This window comes from Antedon bifida, chromosome 7 (assembly GCF_963402885.1).
Source record: "Antedon bifida chromosome 7, ecAntBifi1.1, whole genome shotgun sequence".
NCBI classification, from domain to species: domain Eukaryota; kingdom Metazoa; phylum Echinodermata; class Crinoidea; order Comatulida; family Antedonidae; genus Antedon; species Antedon bifida.
This window is the reverse complement of record NC_136232.1, coordinates 21677571-21701045: the sequence shown is the minus strand read 5'-3', so window position 1 is coordinate 21701045 and position 23475 is coordinate 21677571. Positions and strand designations below refer to the sequence as shown.

The following is a 23475-nucleotide window of genomic DNA, read 5'->3' as shown; positions in this document are numbered from 1 at the left end:
GAATGAGAATAATTAAGTTACAATTCCTTAATTTAGAGTATAATGAGCTTACTAGGCCTATCTAGGCTATTGTACTGTTTTTTTAGGCTAGGCCTAGGCCTCCTAGCCTACCTACTAGCTAGGCCTATAGTAGGGTAGTAGTAGGGCCGGCTCTACCAGTGAGTGAGTGTCTGTCCTGCTAGCTAGCTAGGGGGTAGGCTTAGCCAGGAATCCCCTACTAGAGGCTAGGACAGGTAGGAATGCCTTGCATGTGTAATAATTAGTAGGTAGGTGCTACGCCTAATGCTGTAGTAGGCTAGCCTATGCCTAGCTAGGTAGGCCTAGGCTAAGCCTAGTCATAAAAGTTTAAAACATTTTTTATTTCAATGATTTTTTAGTTTTGAAAGAAAAAAAATGCCTTTCCCAAGACTAACTGGTGCGCTACGAGCTTTCTCATCTGTCTCTGCTGAAGAAAGCAGTTCCTTCGATATAGACTTGGTGACGAAAAGACAAAGGCAAGCTGAGCAGAAGAAACAGAATGGGGTAACGTGGCAGAGGTTGAGAAGCTCATTGGAAAAGACCAGGAATGTGGATCATGATGTAGTTGATGGCTTAAGGGAACTGGCTGAAATCTCCAGAGAATTGGGTAAAATCAGGACCTAACTAGGCCTAACTATATTTATCATATAACATCAAATAAAATGATGTAGGCCCTCGGTCTTTTTCTTATTCTATTGTCAATCAAAACAACAATTTTAATTCAATTCAATTCAATAAACTTTATTGTCAAACTCATAAATGGCTTGAAACTTTGGCTGAAAGTACACACATTAAAATTGTCTAAAAACATTGTCGCACAAACAGTAAAAAAGAATAAAATCACATAAAACAGAGAACAAGATGTAATATAAAAAAGTTAAAAGAGGACACAAAAAGTACAAATTGAGTTAAAAATACAGATTTAAAATACTTATTGCAGTTATCGTTTCCACCTTAAATTAAAATGCCTCATAGCAGATGGGAGAAAGGATCTACGTAGGCGTTCAGTGTTCCAGCGAGGATATGTAATGCGCCCAGATCGGCTTAACGTAATGTACTGGTTAAGGGGATGGCTAACATCTGACATAATAACTTTAAGTTTATTTGTAAGTGCGTTGTTAACAACTTCATCTGATTTCTTAATATCGTTTCCTATTATCTTTTTGGCAGATTTACTTATTCTTTGTACTTTTTTCATGCATTGCTGGTTTAAATTGTTGAACCAAACTATTGCATTAAAAGTTAAAACAGATAAAATAACAGATTCATAAAATAAAGTCAAGATCCTATTGCACACATGAAATTTCTTCAATCTTCTCAAAAAGTACAGTCGTTTATAACAATTTGTGTTAACTAACTTAGTGTTTTCCTTCCAATTAAGTTTATCATCGATTACTGTGCCTAGATACTTAAAGTTACTAACAACTTCCACTTCATCGTTTAATATACATAGCTTATTATGTGTTTTGTTACCTTTTCTAAAATCAATGATCATTTCTTTAGTCTTGTTAACATTTAATTTTAGATAGTTATTAGAACACCAAGTAGAAAAATAACTGACATATATCAAAATATGACTTAGGGTCATCATGTTTTATCAGGCCAACTAGATCGGTGTCATCAGCGTATTTCACAGTACTTAAAGCATTTGGTTAAAACTATATCATCTGAACATTTAAAATCATTAGTATATAAAGAAAATAAAATAGGAGATAAAACACAACCTTGTGGTGCACCAGTATTGCACATAAGTTTTTCTGAAATATTATCATTAAAACAGACGAATTGTTCCCTATCTTTTAAAAAATCATTGATCCATAAAATAGTAGCTGGATTTATACCCAAGACATTCATTTTCTCCATTAAAATATGAGGTTGCAAAGTGTTAACAGCGGATGAAAAATCTAAGAATAAAACTCTGGCATACGAATTTGGCCTGTCAACATGACCAAGTATTTTATGTAATAAAGTTGTAACTGCATCTTCTACACCCCCTTTGGAACGGTAGGCAAATTGACAGGGATCCAAAAGACTCTCAGTCTCACTTAAAATCTCATTCTTAATAAATTTTTCGAAACATTTCATAGGTACAGCAGTTATGGCAATGGGCCTATAGTCATTGAGAGCTTCAGGGGGTGAATTAAGGATTTTTTCCAGATTCTAGGAATTTCAAATGTACGCAGTGACCAGTTGAACAACAACGAAAACACTTGCGAGAGTTGCTCATTGCACTCTTTTAGCACCTTTCCACTGACTTTATCCGGCCCTACTGCTTTCTTAATGTTAATTTTCCCAAACATGAACTTGACATCAGATGTGTCAACCACCATAGGGTTGTACTGCTTTATTTAGTTCGCACTGATTAAAGTCGCCTGCAATGATTATAACTGCGTCAGGTGAGTCATTCTCCATGTCTCTTATTAGATCATGTAAATAATCAGCTGAGTTTTTCACAATTGCTGAGGTGGTAATGTATATGGCAGTAATAAAAATCTTAGGAGATTCCCTTGGGAGATAATAAGGCCTAAGAGAGAGCGTAAGTACTTCGATATCCGGTGAACAGTATTGTCTAAAAATGCTTACATTAGAGCACCAGCGGTTATTTATATAAATGCATACACCTCCCCGACATTCCTTAAGCGCATCTGGTGTCCTATCTCCTCGTACACATGTAAAACCATCAATATGGCTGTAACTTTGAGTGTCCTTATTTGGTTGGAACCATGTTTCTGTCACAACCATTAAACTTACATCTCTGTAGTCATTCAAGGTAGATACCTTAGTCGTAAGTTCATCCCTGACAGATTGAGCATTGAACATTATGATCGAAGGAAGCGGTGGATTGAAGGTTCTACGCTTCAGTCTTCGCCTCTCCTACCCCGCTTCCTAGGTTTCAATTCCCGCGGAAAATCATCCGCGAAAGCGGGCTTCCTGATAGACAATGGGCTATCCTGCAGTGATTTTAGGGCCTGACTACTGTACACCAATCTCCTTGATACTGCACTTAAACACATCTAGAAATCACAAAAATCCACAAGACAGAGAAACACAAGTCACAGATATAGTTTGTCAAACATCAACAATTATCAAAAATCAATCAAAAAAGCGACTTAGACAACATTTATGCAGAGTGTGGACAAACAGCAGCGCCACCAGTAATCAACAAATAACAAACAACTGCAAAGTTAGTGGCAGGAAACACAAACTTAAATCCCTATGACAAGAGCATAATGTACAATCAAATAAATTAAGGGTTTTAAATAAATAAATAAAATAAATGGTTTAATCCACAGTTGGAGCTGATGCTGTACAGACTTTGGTTGAAAGCACTGCTGTGTTCCTTTTTGAAACTTTCAAAGACTGTGAGAGAGTAGGTCAAAAAGAATCATCAGCCTTGAAGAGAATGCTAGGCCCATTCCCAGCTTCAGTTGCAACAAAAGCATGTGGCATCGTGCAGTCAATCGTGAAGCATGTCCCGGAGAAGGTACTTATCAACCTCTTCGAAACCAAGCCAGATAACCGGAAGCAATTCGGTGAGAACATTCACTTCTCCTATGATGAGAAAAAATTTGATTTATCTTTATTTGACGAGGAATCCGATGATGAGTCAGCAAAATTTGAGTTTGATATGAAGTATACTTCAAAGAAGGAATCCAAGGTGTCTTCAGCTTTGACCTATGACCTTAATTGGTTGAGGTCACAGGTGAAGTTGTTCTTTGGTGATGATGACACCACAACCACTTCAATTGGACTTACAGTTGATGACCTTTGTGTCAAAATTCTTAGTGACCTGAAGTCTCCAAGCAGCAATGATGAACTTCAAGATGTGGTAAGTTAATAAATGTATTCACATTTCTAATTGTGGCACAATTGTCAATACCAGGGTTTTTGGTTCAAATCCTGTCTGGAAATTCTAACATTGTCAATCAGATGTCTCTGTGTACAGTATACTTAGCTAATTAATATTCAAACTTTGTATACTATATTCCCCTGTCCCTTTTGTATTGCATTCATTCTGATATGCCTAGTGCTCTGTCTACACTATCAAACTTTATGTGACAAAAAAATATGATACCCATATATGGACAAGATGATGTCATATCACTATCATATTTGAGCATATCACTACCATATTTGGGCACAGCACACTTTTTTTTGTCCAACTAATTTGATAGTGTAGACAGAGCTTATGTACACAGTAAATCCTGTCGTTACAGTATCTGTCTTTAAAAACATAAATACCAATACCCTTTCACATGCCTAACAAACTTGAAAGTTTAACACAAACCAGTAAATCAACTGCGCTTTGTATACTGTGTGTAACTCATGTGTTTTGCTAGGCAGTGTGAAAGGGGTATTAATTTGTCTTTATGATTTTAAAATGTTCACTGTGTGAATCACCAGTTTATGCTAAATGCATATAAATTGGTATAATTTAATACTGTACTACCACTTGTACTACATCAATAATTCAATTTATGTGATAAGGTAACTGTACACTTCTTTGATTAATTTCAGCTTTTTGGTTTCCTTGGCTTTGAAAGATTTGAATTTATTCAGAACCTGTTAACGAACCGAAAGCATATTATTGAAGGAAGCAATGAAATGCTAACAAAAAGAGGTAAAGTAGTGGCGTTGTGGTCTGGTGCTAGGTATGACTTGCGTACAAACTCAAAGTCCTAGGTTCTATTACATTATAACTTTGGGTTGTTTTTTTTTTCAGTTGTAAAGGAGGAAAAACCAGTCAGACCAAATTATGGACCGCAAGTAACAGTACAGGTAAGCCACTGTACCATTGTGAGCATTTTTATTATACTCACTTACAGTATTGTGGGTATAAAGCTGTCTACATTATCAAACTTTATGTGACAAAAAAATGTGATTTGCCCATATATGGACATGATGATGTCATATCACTACCGTATTTAGGAATATCACTTCCATCACACTTTTTTTGTCAAACTAGTTTGATGTGTAGACTGAGCTTAATGTATGTTTGATGCATTGACATTATTCATGTTGCAGGGTTTGTAAGGTCATTATCCAGATTTCAAGGTACATTCCTGTGTTGATATACTGTCTGCTAGTACTACCATTTTGAATCCAATATTTATAATGTGTACTTGTATTTGTAACTTTGTTTAATGAGGGTGACATGTATTTGGCCCTCAAATACTTGCAAAACATGAACATAAAACAAGAAAATAATTAATCAATCTATCATCACAATAATCTGACATAGCAGCAGGAAGTGACCAGAGATTTCCAGTTACCTTGGACATACTTTTATTTGTTGAGCCATCCAAAATTGTACATCTTTAAAGAAAGTCGCAACATTAAATTAAGTTAAAAATCCGAAATCCTGCACTACATTTTGATAGCTTTTGGCAATGGAATGATATGACGTTTTGACGTCACATTATAGTGCTCTATTATGATAACATTAATGTTGATTAACTTAATTTTTACCGAGTTATTTCAGAGAAAGCGGAAACTGCTAATAAGTAAGAGTGATATTAATTGTCTCTGTAACATTGACTTGCCAATAGTCTCTTTACACTGATTACTGACCTATATTATATCGATACTTAATTTATTCATGTACTTTGCAATGGTGCAAGTAGAACGATTTCTATTAAGTCTAGAATGAATGAACAATTATATTTTAAACAGAACACAGTTTTAGAATGTGTCATGCGGAAAAGTAGACTAATTATATTAATCATTATTGACAGTACATTCTTGCACATTATTGATTCAGATATAACCCCAAGCTTTACTCCAAATTTAGTGGTCTCTATGTACAGTATAGGAAAACCAACTACAGCCACATCCAGTATAAGCCCACCTCCAGTATAAGCCCACCTCCAGTATAAGCCCACTTCTAGTATAAGTATAAGCCCACCTCCAGTATAAGCAGACATCCAGTATATGTCCACCTTGTGTATAAACTCGCCTCCCGTGGCTTAGGCCCTCACCCTTTGTCAAAAGAGAGAGTGCACGCTATACCCCTGGCCGTATTCAACAATCACACTTAAGTGAGATATTTCCTTAAATATTAAGTATTTCACTTAACTCTATAAATATTTAAGGATATGCCACTGTTTTATATATTTGGTCTGTACTACTAAATAAATGTATGTTTTATTTACATTAACTGTAGGAGAAAAACTGAAAGTAGGTCTAACCATGTAATTATCATTGTTACATAAATTGTATTGTTCGAAAACAATATCAGGAAATGACGATTCAACGTCAGAGGTAAAAACAAACCGCATAGCACATTAATGAGAATTAAAAAGGGTATTAACAATGTAATATTATTCTGTTATTAGGAAATCAAATCATGATATTACCAGTTTAAATTTAATTGTAAAAACCTACAGAACGAGTCTAGTCGTCTCATTATTAGTAACATTTTCAACGGAAGTTTACAATAGTATTTAGGAAGTAAAGAAATACAGAGTCCCTTGTGGGAGAAGTTGGCCACCTGATGTGTGTTTAGTGTATTACACAATACAGATCGTCTCAATGTGCCAAGTGGACTAAATGCTGCACGTTCTAAGTATATATATATTGCTTTTCTACGGTCATGTCTATGCAGCTACTTTGAGTACATCTCTTCAATCACAGGCGACATGAGTACCAGTACACTAGGGTAATTCTTGAAAAGTACAAGCAAGTGTGTACAGTGGATCAATGGTTTACATCCAATAGACTATATATTCAGTCTCCAGCCTTGAGTTCTTGCCATTGTGGCTCTAAGTGTGGTTTCATGGCTTCTGTTCATTATTCCTTGGCTCCAGTTGTTCATTATTCCTTGGCTCCAGTTGTTCATTATTCCTTGGCTCCAGTTGTTCATTATTCCTTGGCTCCAGTTGTTCATTATTCCTTGGCTCCAGTTGTTCATTATTCCTTGGCTCCAGTTGTTCATTATTCCTTGGCTCCAGTTGTTCATTATTCCTTGGCTCCAGTTGTTCATTATTCCTTGGCTCCAGTTGTTCATTATTCCTTGGCTCCAGTTGTTCATTATTCCTTGGCTCCAGTTGTTCATTATTCCTTGGCTCCAGTTGTTTATTATTCCTTGGCTCCAGTTGTTCATTATTCCTTGGCTCCAGTTGTTCATTATTCCTTGGCTCCAGTTGTTCATTATTCCTTGGCTCCAGTTGTTCATTATTCCTTGGCTCCAGTTGTTCATTATTCCTTGGCTCCAGTTGTTCATTATTCCTTGGCTCCAGTTGTTCATTATTCCTTGGCTCCAGTTGTTCATTATTCCTTGGCTCCAGTTGTTCATTATTCCTTGGCTCCAGTTGTTCATTATTCCTTGGCTCCAGTTGTTCATTATTCCTTGGCTCCAGTTGTTCATTATTCCTTGGCTCCAGTTGTTCATTATTCCTTGGCTCCAGTTTTGAATTGGTAGTTTCCAGAGTTTCTTTACTGTATGGAGCTCTACGCTCAACCTTCATTTCTTGGCTCCTGTTTCTTAGTTTATTGAAACTAGGCCATATACAAAAATGACTTAGATAAGTAGATAAAAATAAAAATCCACATTAAATCTGTATTTGATTTAAGTTTTTATTTTACATTTAGAGTATCCCATTGGAAGTAGGCCTACTCTCTTAGATTGAATAAAGGGATAAAAATAAATAAAATATATTTAATAATAATAATGCTTTAGGTGAACTTACAGATAATTAAAAATGAGTTCATTAAACAGAATTGGCCCTCTAGAGGTCAATCTGTTTAATGCCATTTCTTCTGAGGAAGCTGTCCGAACAGGACAGCGAATCTGTTAAGGTTAGTTTGCTAATTTGTTTGGTTTTTGCCAAAAGAACCAATAACTCATGAACTTACAGAGTTTAAGAAATAGTTTATAAATAAATTAACTAAACCACACAAACACAAAAGGTTTTCTGTAAAATCTTAGGATGAAACTCCATGCTATTTCTGTAATTATGATGGACACTTCTTTCCGTAGAGGTGCTTTTCAATAGAAACTTCACAGGAGTGTATATTCCCTACGCAAACTGCATATTTTTTAGGGAAAAGCATACATATTTATGAATAGATTGTTGCTGTAAGTAGTCGTATTTGTACACTGTGAAGTTTTACCCCAATATACATCCCTGTATTGTGTGTATTTAACTTAGAGATTTAACATACTAATATTATAAACATGTTTACAGCATAGATTGTATCTATAGTTCAAAGGGTTAGAAGGAATTAAGCACCATAAAATTTAATTTTCATGTAAAATCTTGTATTTTATTAGAGGCCTAGTCAGTCACTAATTAAAACTGTCATGTACCAGTATACATAATACAGTTTTGTTATGTCAAGGTTTTTTATTATTTCTTAGCCAAATTGATGCCAGTTAACAATGTTTATTAGCATTTAATACCTTGATTTTCTTGGCCTTCTTTCAACTGGATTGTTATGAATATTAGATAATGGTACTTGGTTTACTGTACAAATAAAAGTGTTTTGAAAATGTTTAACCATTTTTCTTTTCTTTGCCTATATTTTATTATTAGCAGACGCAAAGGTAAATTTTATTATTAAGACTAAGAGAACTTTTTCCAGTTTTACTAGACTATAAATTATGAATTCATATATTAGCCATTGATTGTAATGGCTTTATTATTAACAACCTCATGTCTAATTAATAATTATTAATTTGAAGATTAAACAATTTTTTTTCCAGGATTTTGATTTTAGTGACTGTAAGTAAATAGTCACTACATACATAAATGTGTATCATTGTGCATCACGCATGGCTATATTTTATATTTTTATCAGGTGTTAAAATTATTCGTACTGTCTCGTATGTATTTATATTTGTATTATTGTCACATTTCTTTATTGAAGTAAACAAGTTAATTCGTAGGTCAGACACATAAAATTCAGTTATTGAACAAATAAAAACAAAAATGTTGTTTCGTTTTCACATAAAACTACATGTCAAATGAAATTCAATATAAATATATTTTTTAAAAGAACTGAAAATCTCATGTGGATTTTTAGACACATTTTCGTTCCCCAATGGGATCAACATGGCCAGTAGCCACATTTTTTTATATTTGATTAATATAGTGATTTTCTTTATGATAGAATTTTATAAGTCTAGAATATGTATTTTCCTCTTTTTGTAATATTTTTTGCCTTTCCACCATTTTCCTGTTTTTCACTTCATTTTTTAAGCTTACTAAATGCAGAAAAATGATAAGCCTACATTTTCTATAAAAAATATCAGAAATTAGATTGTGCATACATTATAAATGGTTTTGTCTGTTGAAATAAAAAGATTCAACCAATCAAAGCACAGAGATTTTAAATTAACTGCAGATAGCCATGGTTCTAAGCATATCTGTTAAATTGAAAGATTCAACCAATCAGAGTACAGAGATTTTATATTGGCTGCAGACAACCATGGTTCTGAGCATGTCTGTTAAATTGAAAGATTCAACCAATCAGAGCACAGAGATTTTGTGTTAGCTGCAGACAATCATGAGAGTGTGGTGATCTAGTTAGACCTATTCACTAGATAATTTCATTAATTATTTGAAGAAATTGTACCATTTATAGAATTTTAAGTGCAAAATGCAAAAGTTACAGTTTATAAGGTTACTACTAGACAGTCATTTAATAGCAAAATTGTAGAAAAAGGTATGTTTTTTTCATTTGAAAACCAAGCCTAGCTAGAGCCTATCCTCTAGCCCTAGCTAGCTTAGCCTAGCCTACTTACTAGGCCCTATCAAATTGATAGGGCCTAGGCCTACCATGTTACACCTGGCCTAGCCTACCTGTCCTAGGCACCCATGCCTAGGTACCCAGGCCTAGGTCTGTTTTAGGCCTAGAAAATCAAATTATATACTTTTGGTTTCAGTCTTCTACAGAGAAAGCTTTGTCACGTCAAATCCGTAGAGATGAGAAAAAGATAGCTAGAAAGGTGGGAAAACATTCTGAAAATGTTGCAGAAAGTGTTGAGGAAGATTTTAATCCACAATACCTGAAAGCTGAAAGGTAATTAATTTGTAACTAACTGACTGACTAACAAGAAGAAAGGTGACACTTTACACTGTAATGAGAGTAAACTCCTTTCAAGAGGACATCCCTATTAGTATAATCCCTATTAAAAAACACTTTGTTTAGTCCAAAGGTGTCCCCTTAATAATTATGGAGTTCTACTTTTCTTTAAAATTCACCAAAAATAACTGACATGCATAATTATAGGGTCTTTTTTAAAAACTGTATAGTATTTATGCTTTATTTTTATTATTGACAGGGAGCGTGCATTACGAGATGCAAAGCGTAACCCACTACTGTCAAAGCGTTCGTCAGCGCAGCAAACACAGAACGTCTATCCGTATGTGTTTGATGCCCTCAAGAGTGCGCAAGCAACTTCATCATTTGTTGGAGGTTGTAAGGTATGAACATCTTTAATTTGTGTTTTTCTCAATCTAAGTGTGATGTGCCCAAATATGGTAGTGATATTCCCAAATATAGTAGTGCTATTCCCAAATATTGTAGTGCTATGACATCATCATGTCCGTATATGGGCACATCACATTTTTTATTTTTATGTTGAAGATGATCCTGCCAGAGGGCCATGAAAAATACAGCAACAAAGTATATGAAGAAGTGCGTATACCACCATCATTGCCACCACCTACAAGTATAGGGGAACACAGAGTGCCTATATCTGAGCTGGATGAGGTAATGTTTTTTTTTTAATACTATATATTTACATATATCACCACAGGCACAGAACAAATTCTAAACTCCCGGTGATATACTGAAAAAGTTTTTATTTATTTTAAACGATAATATGAGAAAATCTGTGAGAATCAGAAAAATATACATATATATATTTTTATATATTAATTTCTTACAATTGCAGATAGCACAATTAGCATTTAAAAATACAAGGGCACTGAACCGTATCCAGTCTGTAGTTTGCGATGCAGCTTACAACAGCAATGAGAACCTGTTGATTAGCGCCCCCACAGGTGCTGGTAAGACGAACATTGCGATGTTAACTATACTACGAGAGATTAAACAACATATAGAACAAGGTGTTATTAAAAAGGATTCATTTAAGGTTTGATTTTTTATTTACATTGCTAATTGTCTTTAAATTTATAGTTTAAGTTTCTGTCTATTCCTAACAGCTAATTCACATAGTATGTAAATAATTTAATCAATTGAATCCAAGCCTTTTATCCAGTACAATTTGTTTCTCATACCTATCCCAAACATGACCCAATGTTTGAGTTAAGTGGTCCTTTATTTTAGTGATTCTAATGCCAAACAAACACAAATCACCACAAAAAAAAAATGCCAAGGATCATATGTTTCAGATAATCTATGTAGCACCTATGAAAGCTCTTGCTGCTGAAATGGTGAGGAATTTTGGGGGACGTTTGTCCCCACTGGGAATCTCTGTAAAAGAACTGACCGGTGATATGCAACTGACCAAAGCTGAAATAATGAAGACTCAAGTAAGAACCAGAATATTTTAAATATCTGTGTGTCTTATTTTAAATTAGTAAAATGTTGATGTTTTTTCACTGCCCATAGAAAACAATTTAGATGACAAAGTTTGATAGTGTAGACAGAGTTTAATACATTTATTCTGACCCAAAACTGGTATTTTCCCAATACCCTGTGATACTATCACTAAAATCTGAATCATGCTTTTGGAGTCTATATTCAAATAGATGAAACTAGAAATCAAATTGGCTTGTTATCAACATCCTATTACTTTCTAGTTAATTGTGGAATTCAAATAATTGCAATGGTATTGTACAATGTGTAGTAGAAACTGAGGTAGGGGGTTGTTTGCCCTTTATTGGAGTAACATCCAATAGTTATAGTTTTGCTAGGATATTTAGCTATGTTTTTCACTGAAATGGTCTAAAATATTATGAATATAGATGTTGGTGACAACGCCTGAGAAGTGGGACGTGGTAACAAGAAAGAGTACAGGCGATGTGGCATTAACTCAACTGGTTAAACTGTTAATTATTGATGAGGTGCATCTACTTCATGAAGACAGAGGTGCAGTCATTGAAAGTCTTGTGGCTAGAACACTTAGACAGGTAAATTAGTATACAGTTACTGCAGTACTGGTTGATTACTGTAAGAATAGCAAAGGTACAGCGCCGTTAAATGCAGTTAATGACCAGTACTAATTTGTATTTATAATATACTTTAGACTATAAGACTATAGAATTTGCTCAGAGCATGGAGGAAATATATCTGTATATGCTCAGAGTTAACAGATAATGTTACAGATAACAATAGATATACCATACATTCTAACATAAAAAGTGATGTGCTTAAAAATAAATGATCTAAAATTGTTCACATAATCAAACAATAATGATTTTTATTTTAAAATTTGAACATTTTATAAACTGTAAGTTAAGCTACATCATCAAATTAAGTGTTCTAAAATATTGTACCTAAACGTCTATATTTTGTGTTTTTAATGCCATTCCTCTATAGATATATATTTCTTTCTAAAACAAAAATTCTTATTTTGCCATTCTTTTAATGTAATAAAAATTAAACTATATTTAACCTTTTAAAGCTCTGTCTACACTATCAAACTAGTTTGACAAGAAAAGTGTGATGTGGCCAAATATGGTAGTGATATGCCCAAATATAGTAGTAATTAACATCATCATGTCCATATATGGGCACATCACATTTTTTTGTCACATAAAGTTTGATAGTGAGACAGAGCTTTATATGTTTTTTAACCTGCATTTCAGGTGGAGTCGTCTCAAAGTATGATCCGTATTATTGGTCTGTCAGCCACACTACCTAACTACCTTGATGTGGCTAGGTTCTTGAATGTCAATCCATACGCCGGGCTATTTTATTTCGATGGAAGGTTCCGGCCTGTCCCATTGGGTACTACGTACATCGGTATCAAAACTAACAATATAATGCAGCAGAGGCAGGATATGGATAACGTCTGCTACGAGAAAGTGTATGATGTCGTAAAATCAGGTCAGCAGGTAAGACCTCCTTTCATTTCATATTGTTTATATATCCATCAACATCTATGGCAGTCCAATTCCCAGAAATATTGTAGAGTTGCTTGTATATGTATCATTAGCTGATAAATTTATTTTGTTTTCGATTAATCAATAGAAGTTGTGCTGTATATGTTTTCATTAATTGTAAAATGTAAAAATGTTTGTACAACTAATAAGCATAGGTTTGATGATGTGTTCGTCATGGGCACCTAAATAGCTTCAGGCATCAACTTATCAAAGAAACACTTTAAAAGTTCAATAATACATATTACAAACTACCAGACTGGTTCCCAAATTCCAAGTAGCATTATTTGTTACAGATGCCAGTTATGCCTCTAAAAATAAAATGACCGTTTCCTTTCATTGTGGATTATAACTAACATGTTGTTGTTATCTATTACAATTTCTTATTACCAGGTGATGGTGTTCGTTCATGCTCGTAACGCCACTGTACATACAGCAATGAATCTAGTGGATATAGCTAAAAACCAAGGGCAGGCTGAGATGTTCCATGTTAAGCCATCACCACAGTATGGAAGTGCTCAAAAACAGGTAGGCCTAGAAGAAAGTTTTATATACAAATAAGAAATGACAAAATTGTTCTATTGAAAATATTTTTAAGGGATGATCTAGTAATCAAATTTCTTCATCCATAACAACATCGCAAACAAATGCTTGTTTATTTAATAAATAATAATTCTCAATTCAAATCAATTATACATTTGTTAAGGTTTCCCGATCAAGAAATAAACAGTTACGAGAGTTGTTCAATGATGGCTTCTCCATTCATCATGCGGGAATGCTTCGGCAAGACAGAACGATGGTTGAAAGGCTTTTTGCTGAAGGTCACATCAAGGTGTTATGCTGTACTGCTACCCTTGCTTGGGGTGTCAACTTACCAGCACATGCTGTCATAATAAAGGTAGACTATTAAAAAAATAAAAGTGTATAGCAATGTAGATCTTGAGTACAACAGCAGGAAAGTCAACTGAAACTAAGTATCCGTCAATGACGGCCATGTGTCTTCAGAAGAAGACGGCTACAAGAACTGTAACAGTATTGAACAGTATGAATTCAAGAAAGCAGTTAATATGACTAAAATAATATGTGTATTTAAACTTATTAAAAACAACATAGACTTATGGAATTTAAGGGTATAATGGTTAGCAAGGAGCTACACATTGCCATGTGGTGGTAGGAAGTTTGACCATGCCTTACCATAATTGTGAAATCAAACATACTGTATTTAAAAGTCTTAAAGTGTTGTGCGATATTACATTTTTATCGATTGTGTCTGTTGTGTAGAGTTTGAAATTAGTATCATGGTTTAATGTTCTTTTGTTTCCAGGGTACACAAATATATGATGCACAGAAGGGTGCTTTTAAAGACCTGGGAATTCTGGATGTCCTGCAGATCTTTGGTCGTGCAGGGCGCCCTCAATACGATACTCATGGCGAAGGAACAATCATCACAACTCATGATAAGCTTAACCATTATTTGTCGTTAATGACGAGGCAGAACCCAATCGAGAGTCAGTTTATTGAGAACTTAGCAGACAATCTTAATGCAGAGGTGAATTTTTAGCATTGTATATTTTTTAATTTCTTTATGAGATGCTCTTCTAGAAAACAAAGTAGAATACATATATGTTTGTTCATAGGTTGCCCATGCAAACACAGGGATGAGATTCCTCCGCCGATCTGCGGATTTCCGTGTTTTTAAGTATTATTTTGAACCTCTCGATATTATTTCAAATCCGAAGATTTTTTTTGGGGGGGTTTAGATTGGTAGTATAGACATGTTTTATAAACATATAAACAAATGTGTTTGTTTACAGGTTGCCTTAGGAACAGTAACCAATATAGAAGAAGCAGTGCAGTGGTTAAGTTATACGTATCTATTTGTGAGAATGTACTTAAACCCATTGGCTTATGGACTTAATCACAAAATGATGCAGGTAGGGATGATTATTTATTTATTAAACTTCTCACTAAGATCTTCATTAGTGAAGGATGGGACCAACAGGTAGTAAACATCTCTAAAACGGTACATTCCCAATTGCATAATAAGCCCAGGTATGATCAGTGGCTGTGTGTGACAGTGGCTGTATGTGTACTAGTACACTGGGATACCCCCTACTCGTCTCGAGAAAGGTTCTTTAAAGTGAGTTGGATGTGTACACTGGACCTACGGTTTATAGTCCTTATCAATAAATCAACACTCTCTTAATAAAATCATAAGGGTACATAGTCCTAAGTATATAATTTGCCTTTTTGCATAACATTTTCCTCTGCAAAAATTGCACTAAAGAAAAGTAAGACCAAGAGGAACCAACCAACGTGAATCACAAAAGTTAGAAAGGAAATGAAAATTATATAAACACAGCACAATATCTGACCATGATAGTGTAAAATGGCATAGAATAGCGTGTAAAAGCATCTTTTCGCAAGATGAGAGGGCATCTGATGATGATAACATTTTCAAATTCTTACGTCATATTATTAGAATGATCCAGGGCTTGAGAACCATCGTAAAGACCTGATATGTGTGGCTGCCAAACAGCTCGACAAAGCACACATGATACGCTTCGATGAGCGCACCGGTTACTTAAACTCAACAGACTTGGGCCGAACTTCTAGCCATTTCTATATTAAGTATGCAACCATTGAAAAATTTAATGAAGTCCTGAAACCACTTATGACTGAAGCTGATGTGTTTAACATGGTGTCACAGGCACAGGAATTTGAACAAATTAAGGTAGATGGATTTTTTTTAGAGTTTTTAAAGATGTATTGTCCCCCAAATACATGAAAAATGAAGATTAATAAAATCAAACTTTAAATAGGCCATTTTGCAGTTTTAATAAAGTTATTCACTTTTAAAAAGACAAAAGAAACAGTTAATTGAAATTTAAGTAGTTTTGCTATAAATTACATTTTTTTTTTCAGGTAAATAAATTTTTTTAGGGGGACAATATATCTTTAACTGTTTCATATAGTCATATTTTCACCAAGATGTTGTGCAAAGTTGCATGCGAAAATTTAACTTTTATATATTATAAGAATCTTAATGAAAATAAATACAATATTATATATGCTGTTGTTGTTGTTAGGTACGGGATGATGAACTGAAGGAGCTAGATCGACATGCCCATGATAGTTGCGTGATGCCAGCAGCAGGTGGTGTGGAGAATGCACACGGCAAAGTGAACATTCTACTCCAGGCGTTTGTTTCCAGGCAATTTCTTGATAGCTTCTCTCTTGTCTCGGATTCAGCTTATGTGGCACAGGTAACAGCATTTTTCTTTCAGACTTAGATTAGGCATTACTGAACATATGTATTCTGCTACAGTATAACTTTAAGCCTTGTCTAGACTATCAAACTTTATGTGAAAAAAAATGTGATGTGCCCATATATGGACATGATGATGTCATATCACGACCATATTTGGGCGTAGCACTAACATATTTGGGCAAATCACACTTTTTTTGTCAAACTAGTTTTATAGTGTAGACAGAGCTTTAGTTAATTAAATTGTTTCCAGTAGACCCCTTTTGGGACACCCTTCTAAAGGTACTCTGTAAATTCCAATAACATACACCATTTTTTTAATAGAATGCTGCAAGAATAGTAAGAGCACTATTTGAAGTGTGCCTACGCCGTGGCTGGCCGTTGATGGCATACCGTTTGCTAATCTTATCTAAAACTGTTGACAAGCGTCTTTGGCCGTGGGAAAACCCCCTTAGGCAATTTCCTATTCTCTCTGCCGACATCCTTAGAAAACTAGAAGACAAGAATTTGACGATAGACCGAATCAAAGATATGCAACCAAATGAAGTTGGTAAGGAAGAGTTTTTTTTAAATTTGATAAATCTGGAACCGATTTATTATAGTAATGGGCTATTTATTTTTACTAAAGCATTGTGTGTGTATTTCTTTTTATTTATTATTATATTTTATTTCTTCTTACAATTTCATTTGTATATGTAATTTCCTAATAATTTATTCTTATTAATAATTAATAATTTAATAAATCTGGAATTGATGTATTTTATATAATAATTGGCTATTTCATTTTTACTAGCATAGTGCTTGTATTTCTTTTTATTTATTACTAGATTTTTATTTTATATTACATTTTTTACATATATCATTCATGTATGTAATTTCCTAATAATATATACTTATTAATAATAATTTAATAAATCTGGAATTTATGTATTTTATATAGTAATTGGCTATTCCATTTTTACTAAGAATTTAGGAATTTCCCCCTTTCTCTTACTGACTGACTTTGACAATATTTATACTTTTATTATACATTTTTTTACATATCATTCATGTATGTAAATTCCTAATAATTTATACTTGAATAATTTAATAAATTTGGAATTAATTTATTTTATATCTATAGTAATTGCTTATTCCATTTTTATTAATTTTTATTATTTACTGTACAATATTTATACTTTTTATTATACATTTTTTTACATATATCATTCATGTATGTAATTTCCTAATAACTAATACTCAATGTCACACAATTTTATCTGCCACAGGTCACATGGTTCACCATGTACGAATGGGAAAGATCATTAAGCAATGTGTTCAGCAGATTCCGGCCATTGACATTGATGCATCCATTCAACCAATCACAAGATCCGTACTACGGGTGCAGCTCAAGATCCGTGCGGAATTCCAATGGAATGATAAGGTCCATGGTACCGGATCGGAACCATGGTGGATCTGGGTTGAAGACCCTGAGAACAACCATATCTATCATTCTGAATATTTTCTATTACTTAAGAAACATGTAAGTGAAACTTATTAAGTATTAGAGTAGACCTCTTCTTTGGGTGCTCACCCCTCCCCTAATTATTGGGACACCCCTGAAGACTTTGTTTTGGTCCCAAAATTGTCTCCTAGGGATTCTAATGTATGTGAGATTATTTATTAATTAATATACATGTGATTTAACTAAACTGGGTAATTGGCAATATCAGCACTGTGATCATGTTACAAGAGTCAAAACAATATAGATTATCTGATAAAACTCCTAAAAAGCCTTTTGCGATTTTTTCCCCCTGAATGTAAAAGTAAAATTTGAGTAGTATCAAATAAATAAATAATAATCATTTATTGATAGGTTGCAAGTGAGGAGGCACAATCATTAGTGTTTACAATCCCAATATTTGAGCCTCTACCAACCCAGTACTATGTAAAGGCTGTATCAGACAGATGGATTGGAGTAGAGACTGTCTGTCCTATATCATTCCAACATTTGATTCTACCTGAGAAACATCCTCCTCACACAGGTAACACTACAGGCATATGTTATATATTTTTTTTTTTTTAAACCATATTTAATGTGGGTGATCCATCCAGCTATTGCTGATCATTAGGGACCCTCAGAGGTTCACAAGACAAACATATACACAAGATGCTCTACATAAACAAAGTCTTATTACAAGTCTTTGGGAGTGGAGTAATTTGGTCCTTAGAAAAAATCCTGACATGTGACAGGACTTGAACGCAGGACCCTTGGAGTGGTAGCCAAGCATCATAACCACCAAGCCACAACTCCAATGAATGATTGTACTCAAAGTTGAATCTTTCAAATAAAAATGTTACAACCTTGGCAGATCCAGGATTTTGAAATTGGGCCAAAACATTGTAAAATGAAGTGCTGAACGTAGCACCTAATGTCCAATTTTTTTTTTAAATCTCCCCTTGGATCTGCCTATGTATTATTATGTCCATAGGAGTTTCTTAGTGGAAGATGCTTTCACATGTAATAATTACTATACTGTCATGAGTCATGCACATATCTGATTTATTTATGCTTTTTACTTGAGAAATAATGAAATTAGTCCTGCATTGTTCCTGAAGAGAGTTGTTGTAGTGCAACAATCAACTTGACATTATTCTGTCCATAAACTAATGCAATAAACATATTCTTACTATTCATATTTGGTTTTTACAGATTTATTGGATCTGAATCCATTACCAATTACTGCATTAAGAAACCCAATGTATGAGGCATTATACCCATATACGCATTTTAACCCAGTACAGGTATGTCAACGTTCTTTTAAACGTTGAGACATTTCAAACTTCTAATCTCTTTTTTTGGAAACAATGGTAAAACTTTACTTTACTAGTATTATTTTCCATGCAAATCTTTGTATGACATTTTATTTTCTTGTTTTTTCAGACTCAAATATTTCATCCAGTGTACCACACAGATCATAATATTCTGCTAGGTGCTCCTACTGGGTCTGGCAAGACAGTCGCTGCAGAGATTGCTATGTTTAGGGTCTTTAATGAGTACCCAGACACTAAGGTAAATTTGTCATCTTACATTCTATTTAATGTACAATTTATTTCCATTGTTCACAATAGGCAAACATATCTTAACAAATAGAATTAAATTACTGCCTAACATTTTTTAATGATTATTACTTTATTTTTAATTTCTAAAGGTTGTTTATATTGCACCGCTAAAGGCATTGGTAAGAGAAAGGATGGCAGACTGGAAAATAAGGCTGGAGAAAAAGCTTGGCAAACGGTAATATGATACAGAATACAATACGTACAATATGTACCACCTATCTGATAGGACAGTAATTGATTTACTATTGGTAATCCTAAAGGCCAGTTTACACAGATGAGTGGTAACGGTAATAAAAATATAGAATCTATGTTATTCCCTATGACCAATTAATTACACACATGCGGAGCGGACTTGCGTTTTCCGCTCAGAATAGATACATATTCTACGTGGGACAAGCTATGCGTTTTTCCGCTTACCGTTACATCTCGTCTGTGTAAATCGGCCTTTAGCCACATGTGATATAAAATAAATAAGTAATATACAACATCTTTTTATCATGTACTGTACATGTGTATTGCCTAAGGAACTTTCAGACTAGTTAGTTAGTTAATCTCTTTTCTGACAGTGTTGTGGAATTGACTGGTGATGTGACGCCAGATATCAAAGCCATCGGCAAGTCTGACGTGATAGTAACCACGCCTGAGAAATGGGATGGTATCAGTCGTAGTTGGCAGAACCGTAACTACGTAAAAGCAGTGTCGGTCATCATTATTGATGAGATTCATCTACTAGGTTTGTTTAATTTTAATTGTGGAATCTAAAGAAATATATTGGCTTTTGATTGGTTGCTTGTTTTAAAGATGTATTATTCCCCTGAAAAAAATATTTTTTTAAAAATGTTTGTTGTTGTTGAATATGCCATTTTAATGTCACATAATAGTTATTCACTTTTACCAAAAAGAAAGAAAAAAAATTACCTGAAAAAATTTAATTTAAAGCAAAAAATACTTAAATTGTCTGTAAGAGTTTCTTGTGTCTTTTTATAAGCAAAATAATTAGTTTGTTTTGTTTTTATTTTACAGAAGTGAATTCAACTTTATTCAAACTGCAAAATAGCCTATTTAAAGTCTGATTTTATTAATCTTCATTTTTTTATGTTTTTGGTGGACAATAGATCTTTAATAATAGTTGAATATATGTAAAGAGATATAATTGTTGGTTTTTGATTGGTTGCTTGTTTTGAATTAGATTGCAGTATTCAGAGTACAGTATCTAGTTTTTTTTTTAGGAAAGTTATGAGGAAAATATGCAAACATCCTCTCAAACTATCCAGTTTTAGAGTGTTCAGTTTTGAGAGAATTAAACATCCCCATTTCTTTAATTTATTGTAGGTGATAGCCGTGGTCCAGTTCTCGAGGTCATTGTTTCTCGAACCAACTTTATCTCATCTCATATGGAAAGGAAGGTCCGCATTGTTGGCCTATCGACAGCACTTGCAAATGCAAAAGACCTTGCTGATTGGCTCGGTATATCTCAAGTGAGTCACATGATATTGTTTGCTTTGTCTTATCATTAGAGGATATCTATTGTATGATGCAACACCACCAATGTGATATGAGCATGTCTGTAAACCATTTAGTGTTGTGATAGCTTCTCATCACTTCTTGCTGCTGATGCATCATCTATATTCGTTATTATACCATTTTTACCATAATATCTTTTATTTTGCATTTGTTCAAATTTATAGGTAGGTTTATTTAATTTCCGACCATCCGTTCGTCCAGTTCCGTTGGAAGTACACATTGATGGTTTTCCAGGAAAGCATTACTGCCCTCGCATGGCCACAATGAACAAACCAACTTTTAAAGGTAATTAACATCCGTAAATGATGATAGAAAATATATGTTATTGATGATTTAGATCTTTCTTTCTCTAATAATTAACTTTTAGTGTTCGTTTTGTAAGCTAATAAAATTAATTAATTGTGTCCTAAAATGTGATTGTTTCATATTTTCGTTTCATTGCAGCAATCAAAACTCACTCTCCCAGCAAACCGACATTGATATTTGTGTCGTCAAGACGACAGACACGATTAACTGCATTGGACCAAATCGCCTTCCTAGCAACAGATGACAACCCAAAACAATGGCTACATATGCCAGAGAATGAGGTAAATACAGTATATACCCTTATATTTTAGGTTTATCATTTTATATAGTCTGTTTAGGATTTTGAAGATTGATCTGCCAAGAGACATTGACATTTGACCAGTGGCATAATGGCTATGAGCGCTCACTGGCTAAACCCAAGGGCCCCAGAGCTCAACTACCCAGCGTTGGAGGACCCTTTAGGTGTGCTAAACCAGGAGCCTCTGCCCTGTGCGTTACACCACTCCGTATGACTTGTACCCTTTGACCAACGGTCAATTTTTTTTTTAATTTATCATTTACTTATCGTTTAGATGGAGTCAATTATTTCTGGAATCAAAGATCATAATTTGAAACTGACATTAGCCTTTGGCATTGGTATGCACCATGCTGGTCTACATGACAGAGATAGAAAGACTGTTGAAGAATTATTTGTTAATATGAAAATACAGGTAAATGCTTTACTCTTCAGTTGATTGATTGATTGATATTGATTGATTGATATTGATTGATTGATTGATATTGATAGTTACACTGTGTATTACAGTAAGAGATATAAAAAAGAACAACTGAACTTTCTTTCTTTATAAGAATGAAATGATTGATATTAATTGATTGCTTGTGATATTTATATTGTTAGGAAACAATAATCTTTGAACTTGTCTGTACTTTATGTATTTTTTTACATCAAAGGTTCTGATTGCAACAAGTACGTTGGCCTGGGGTGTTAATTTCCCAGCTCACCTGGTAGTTGTCAAGGGAACTGAGTTCTTTGATGGAAAGACAAAACGTTATGTGGACTTCCCTATCACAGGTAGGTTTTATTTTATACAATGTATTATAGCTTAATAAGGTTTTTATTTTTTTTTATTATATCTTAAATATCTTAGATGTGTTCCTAGCCTTGGATTTAAATTTACTCCTCCTATAACACAGTAGATATTCCTAAAGCTCTGTCTACACTATCAAACTTTATGTGACAAAAAATGTGATGTGCTCATATATGGACATGATGATGTCATATCACTACCATATTTGGGCACATCACTTTTTTTTTGGTCAAACTTGTTTGATAGTGTCGACAGAGCTATAATCTATGGAATTTTAATTTTGTTCATTTTTTACTTTTTCAGATGTTCTTCAAATGATGGGCCGTGCTGGACGACCACAATATGATGACCAAGGCGTGGCTGTGATTCTAGTACATGACATTAAGAAGCACTTTTACAAGAAATTCTTATATGAACCTTTTCCTGTTGAATCTAAGTGAGTGGAACTTTAAATTACAGTATGGGGAGGGGGTTTGGATGGAAACATATATTTTCATGTCTTGTATAAATCAAAAGTGATATATAGTCCTGCTAAAATGGTCCGGTCTGAGGAATTTTTAGTTTCAACTTATGTCAAATGTTTTTTAGTGCTAATATCAAATTCAAATTTCTCTGTAATATATATTACAAGAGATGAATTTGATGAATGAACCACCTTATTATACTGTACTCATGTCTCATGTTTATAAATGTCTATTTATGAATGTTTTTTAATACATTGTTCTAAAATAACAAGGCCGTATGTACAATATCTATACCTATATCTATACATGTTTTTAAATAAATTAAAAAAAAACTCATCTATCACAAATCCAGTGTGTGTATTACAAACGAAACAAACATTTTTTTTGTTACAATTGTTGAATTTGTTTTGTTATCAGTTTGTTGGATGTACTACCAGAGCATTTAAATGCTGAGATTGTTGCAGGAACCATAACCTCCAAACAGGATGCCATGGACTACATCACATGGACATATTTCTTTAGGAGACTTCTAATGAATCCAAGGTAATAAAGTCAAACTTCACCAAAGCTGAATTTTTAAAAAAATATTTAAATAATCATATCAAATAATCAAATAAAAAAATAGTAAAATT

General features: G+C 33.8%; 1 protein-coding gene across 1 annotated transcript in view; it reads left to right on the top strand.

Moving 5' to 3' along the window:
* The first annotated feature begins 384 nt into the window (after positions 1 to 384).
* The window catches only part of LOC144848457 (activating signal cointegrator 1 complex subunit 3-like), a 30151-nt gene continuing 7060 nt past the window's right edge, over positions 385 to 23475 (top strand). The window contains exons 1-31 of the mRNA XM_078705195.1: positions 385 to 625; positions 3312 to 3847; positions 4537 to 4639; positions 4742 to 4797; positions 9905 to 10041; positions 10304 to 10445; positions 10609 to 10734; positions 10919 to 11119; positions 11379 to 11519; positions 11955 to 12119; positions 12798 to 13046; positions 13485 to 13619; positions 13798 to 13989; positions 14416 to 14640; positions 14906 to 15025; positions 15574 to 15825; positions 16181 to 16357; positions 16684 to 16909; positions 17628 to 17881; positions 18215 to 18383; positions 19052 to 19143; positions 19283 to 19411; positions 19551 to 19636; positions 20028 to 20194; positions 20794 to 20939; positions 21150 to 21270; positions 21430 to 21572; positions 21864 to 22001; positions 22243 to 22363; positions 22683 to 22815; positions 23261 to 23386. Coding sequence (XP_078561321.1) covers positions 394 to 625; positions 3312 to 3847; positions 4537 to 4639; positions 4742 to 4797; positions 9905 to 10041; positions 10304 to 10445; positions 10609 to 10734; positions 10919 to 11119; positions 11379 to 11519; positions 11955 to 12119; positions 12798 to 13046; positions 13485 to 13619; positions 13798 to 13989; positions 14416 to 14640; positions 14906 to 15025; positions 15574 to 15825; positions 16181 to 16357; positions 16684 to 16909; positions 17628 to 17881; positions 18215 to 18383; positions 19052 to 19143; positions 19283 to 19411; positions 19551 to 19636; positions 20028 to 20194; positions 20794 to 20939; positions 21150 to 21270; positions 21430 to 21572; positions 21864 to 22001; positions 22243 to 22363; positions 22683 to 22815; positions 23261 to 23386 — 5240 coding nt within the window. The 5' untranslated portion in view covers positions 385 to 393. The remainder of the gene's footprint in view (positions 626 to 3311; positions 3848 to 4536; positions 4640 to 4741; positions 4798 to 9904; positions 10042 to 10303; positions 10446 to 10608; positions 10735 to 10918; positions 11120 to 11378; positions 11520 to 11954; positions 12120 to 12797; positions 13047 to 13484; positions 13620 to 13797; positions 13990 to 14415; positions 14641 to 14905; positions 15026 to 15573; positions 15826 to 16180; positions 16358 to 16683; positions 16910 to 17627; positions 17882 to 18214; positions 18384 to 19051; positions 19144 to 19282; positions 19412 to 19550; positions 19637 to 20027; positions 20195 to 20793; positions 20940 to 21149; positions 21271 to 21429; positions 21573 to 21863; positions 22002 to 22242; positions 22364 to 22682; positions 22816 to 23260; positions 23387 to 23475) is intronic.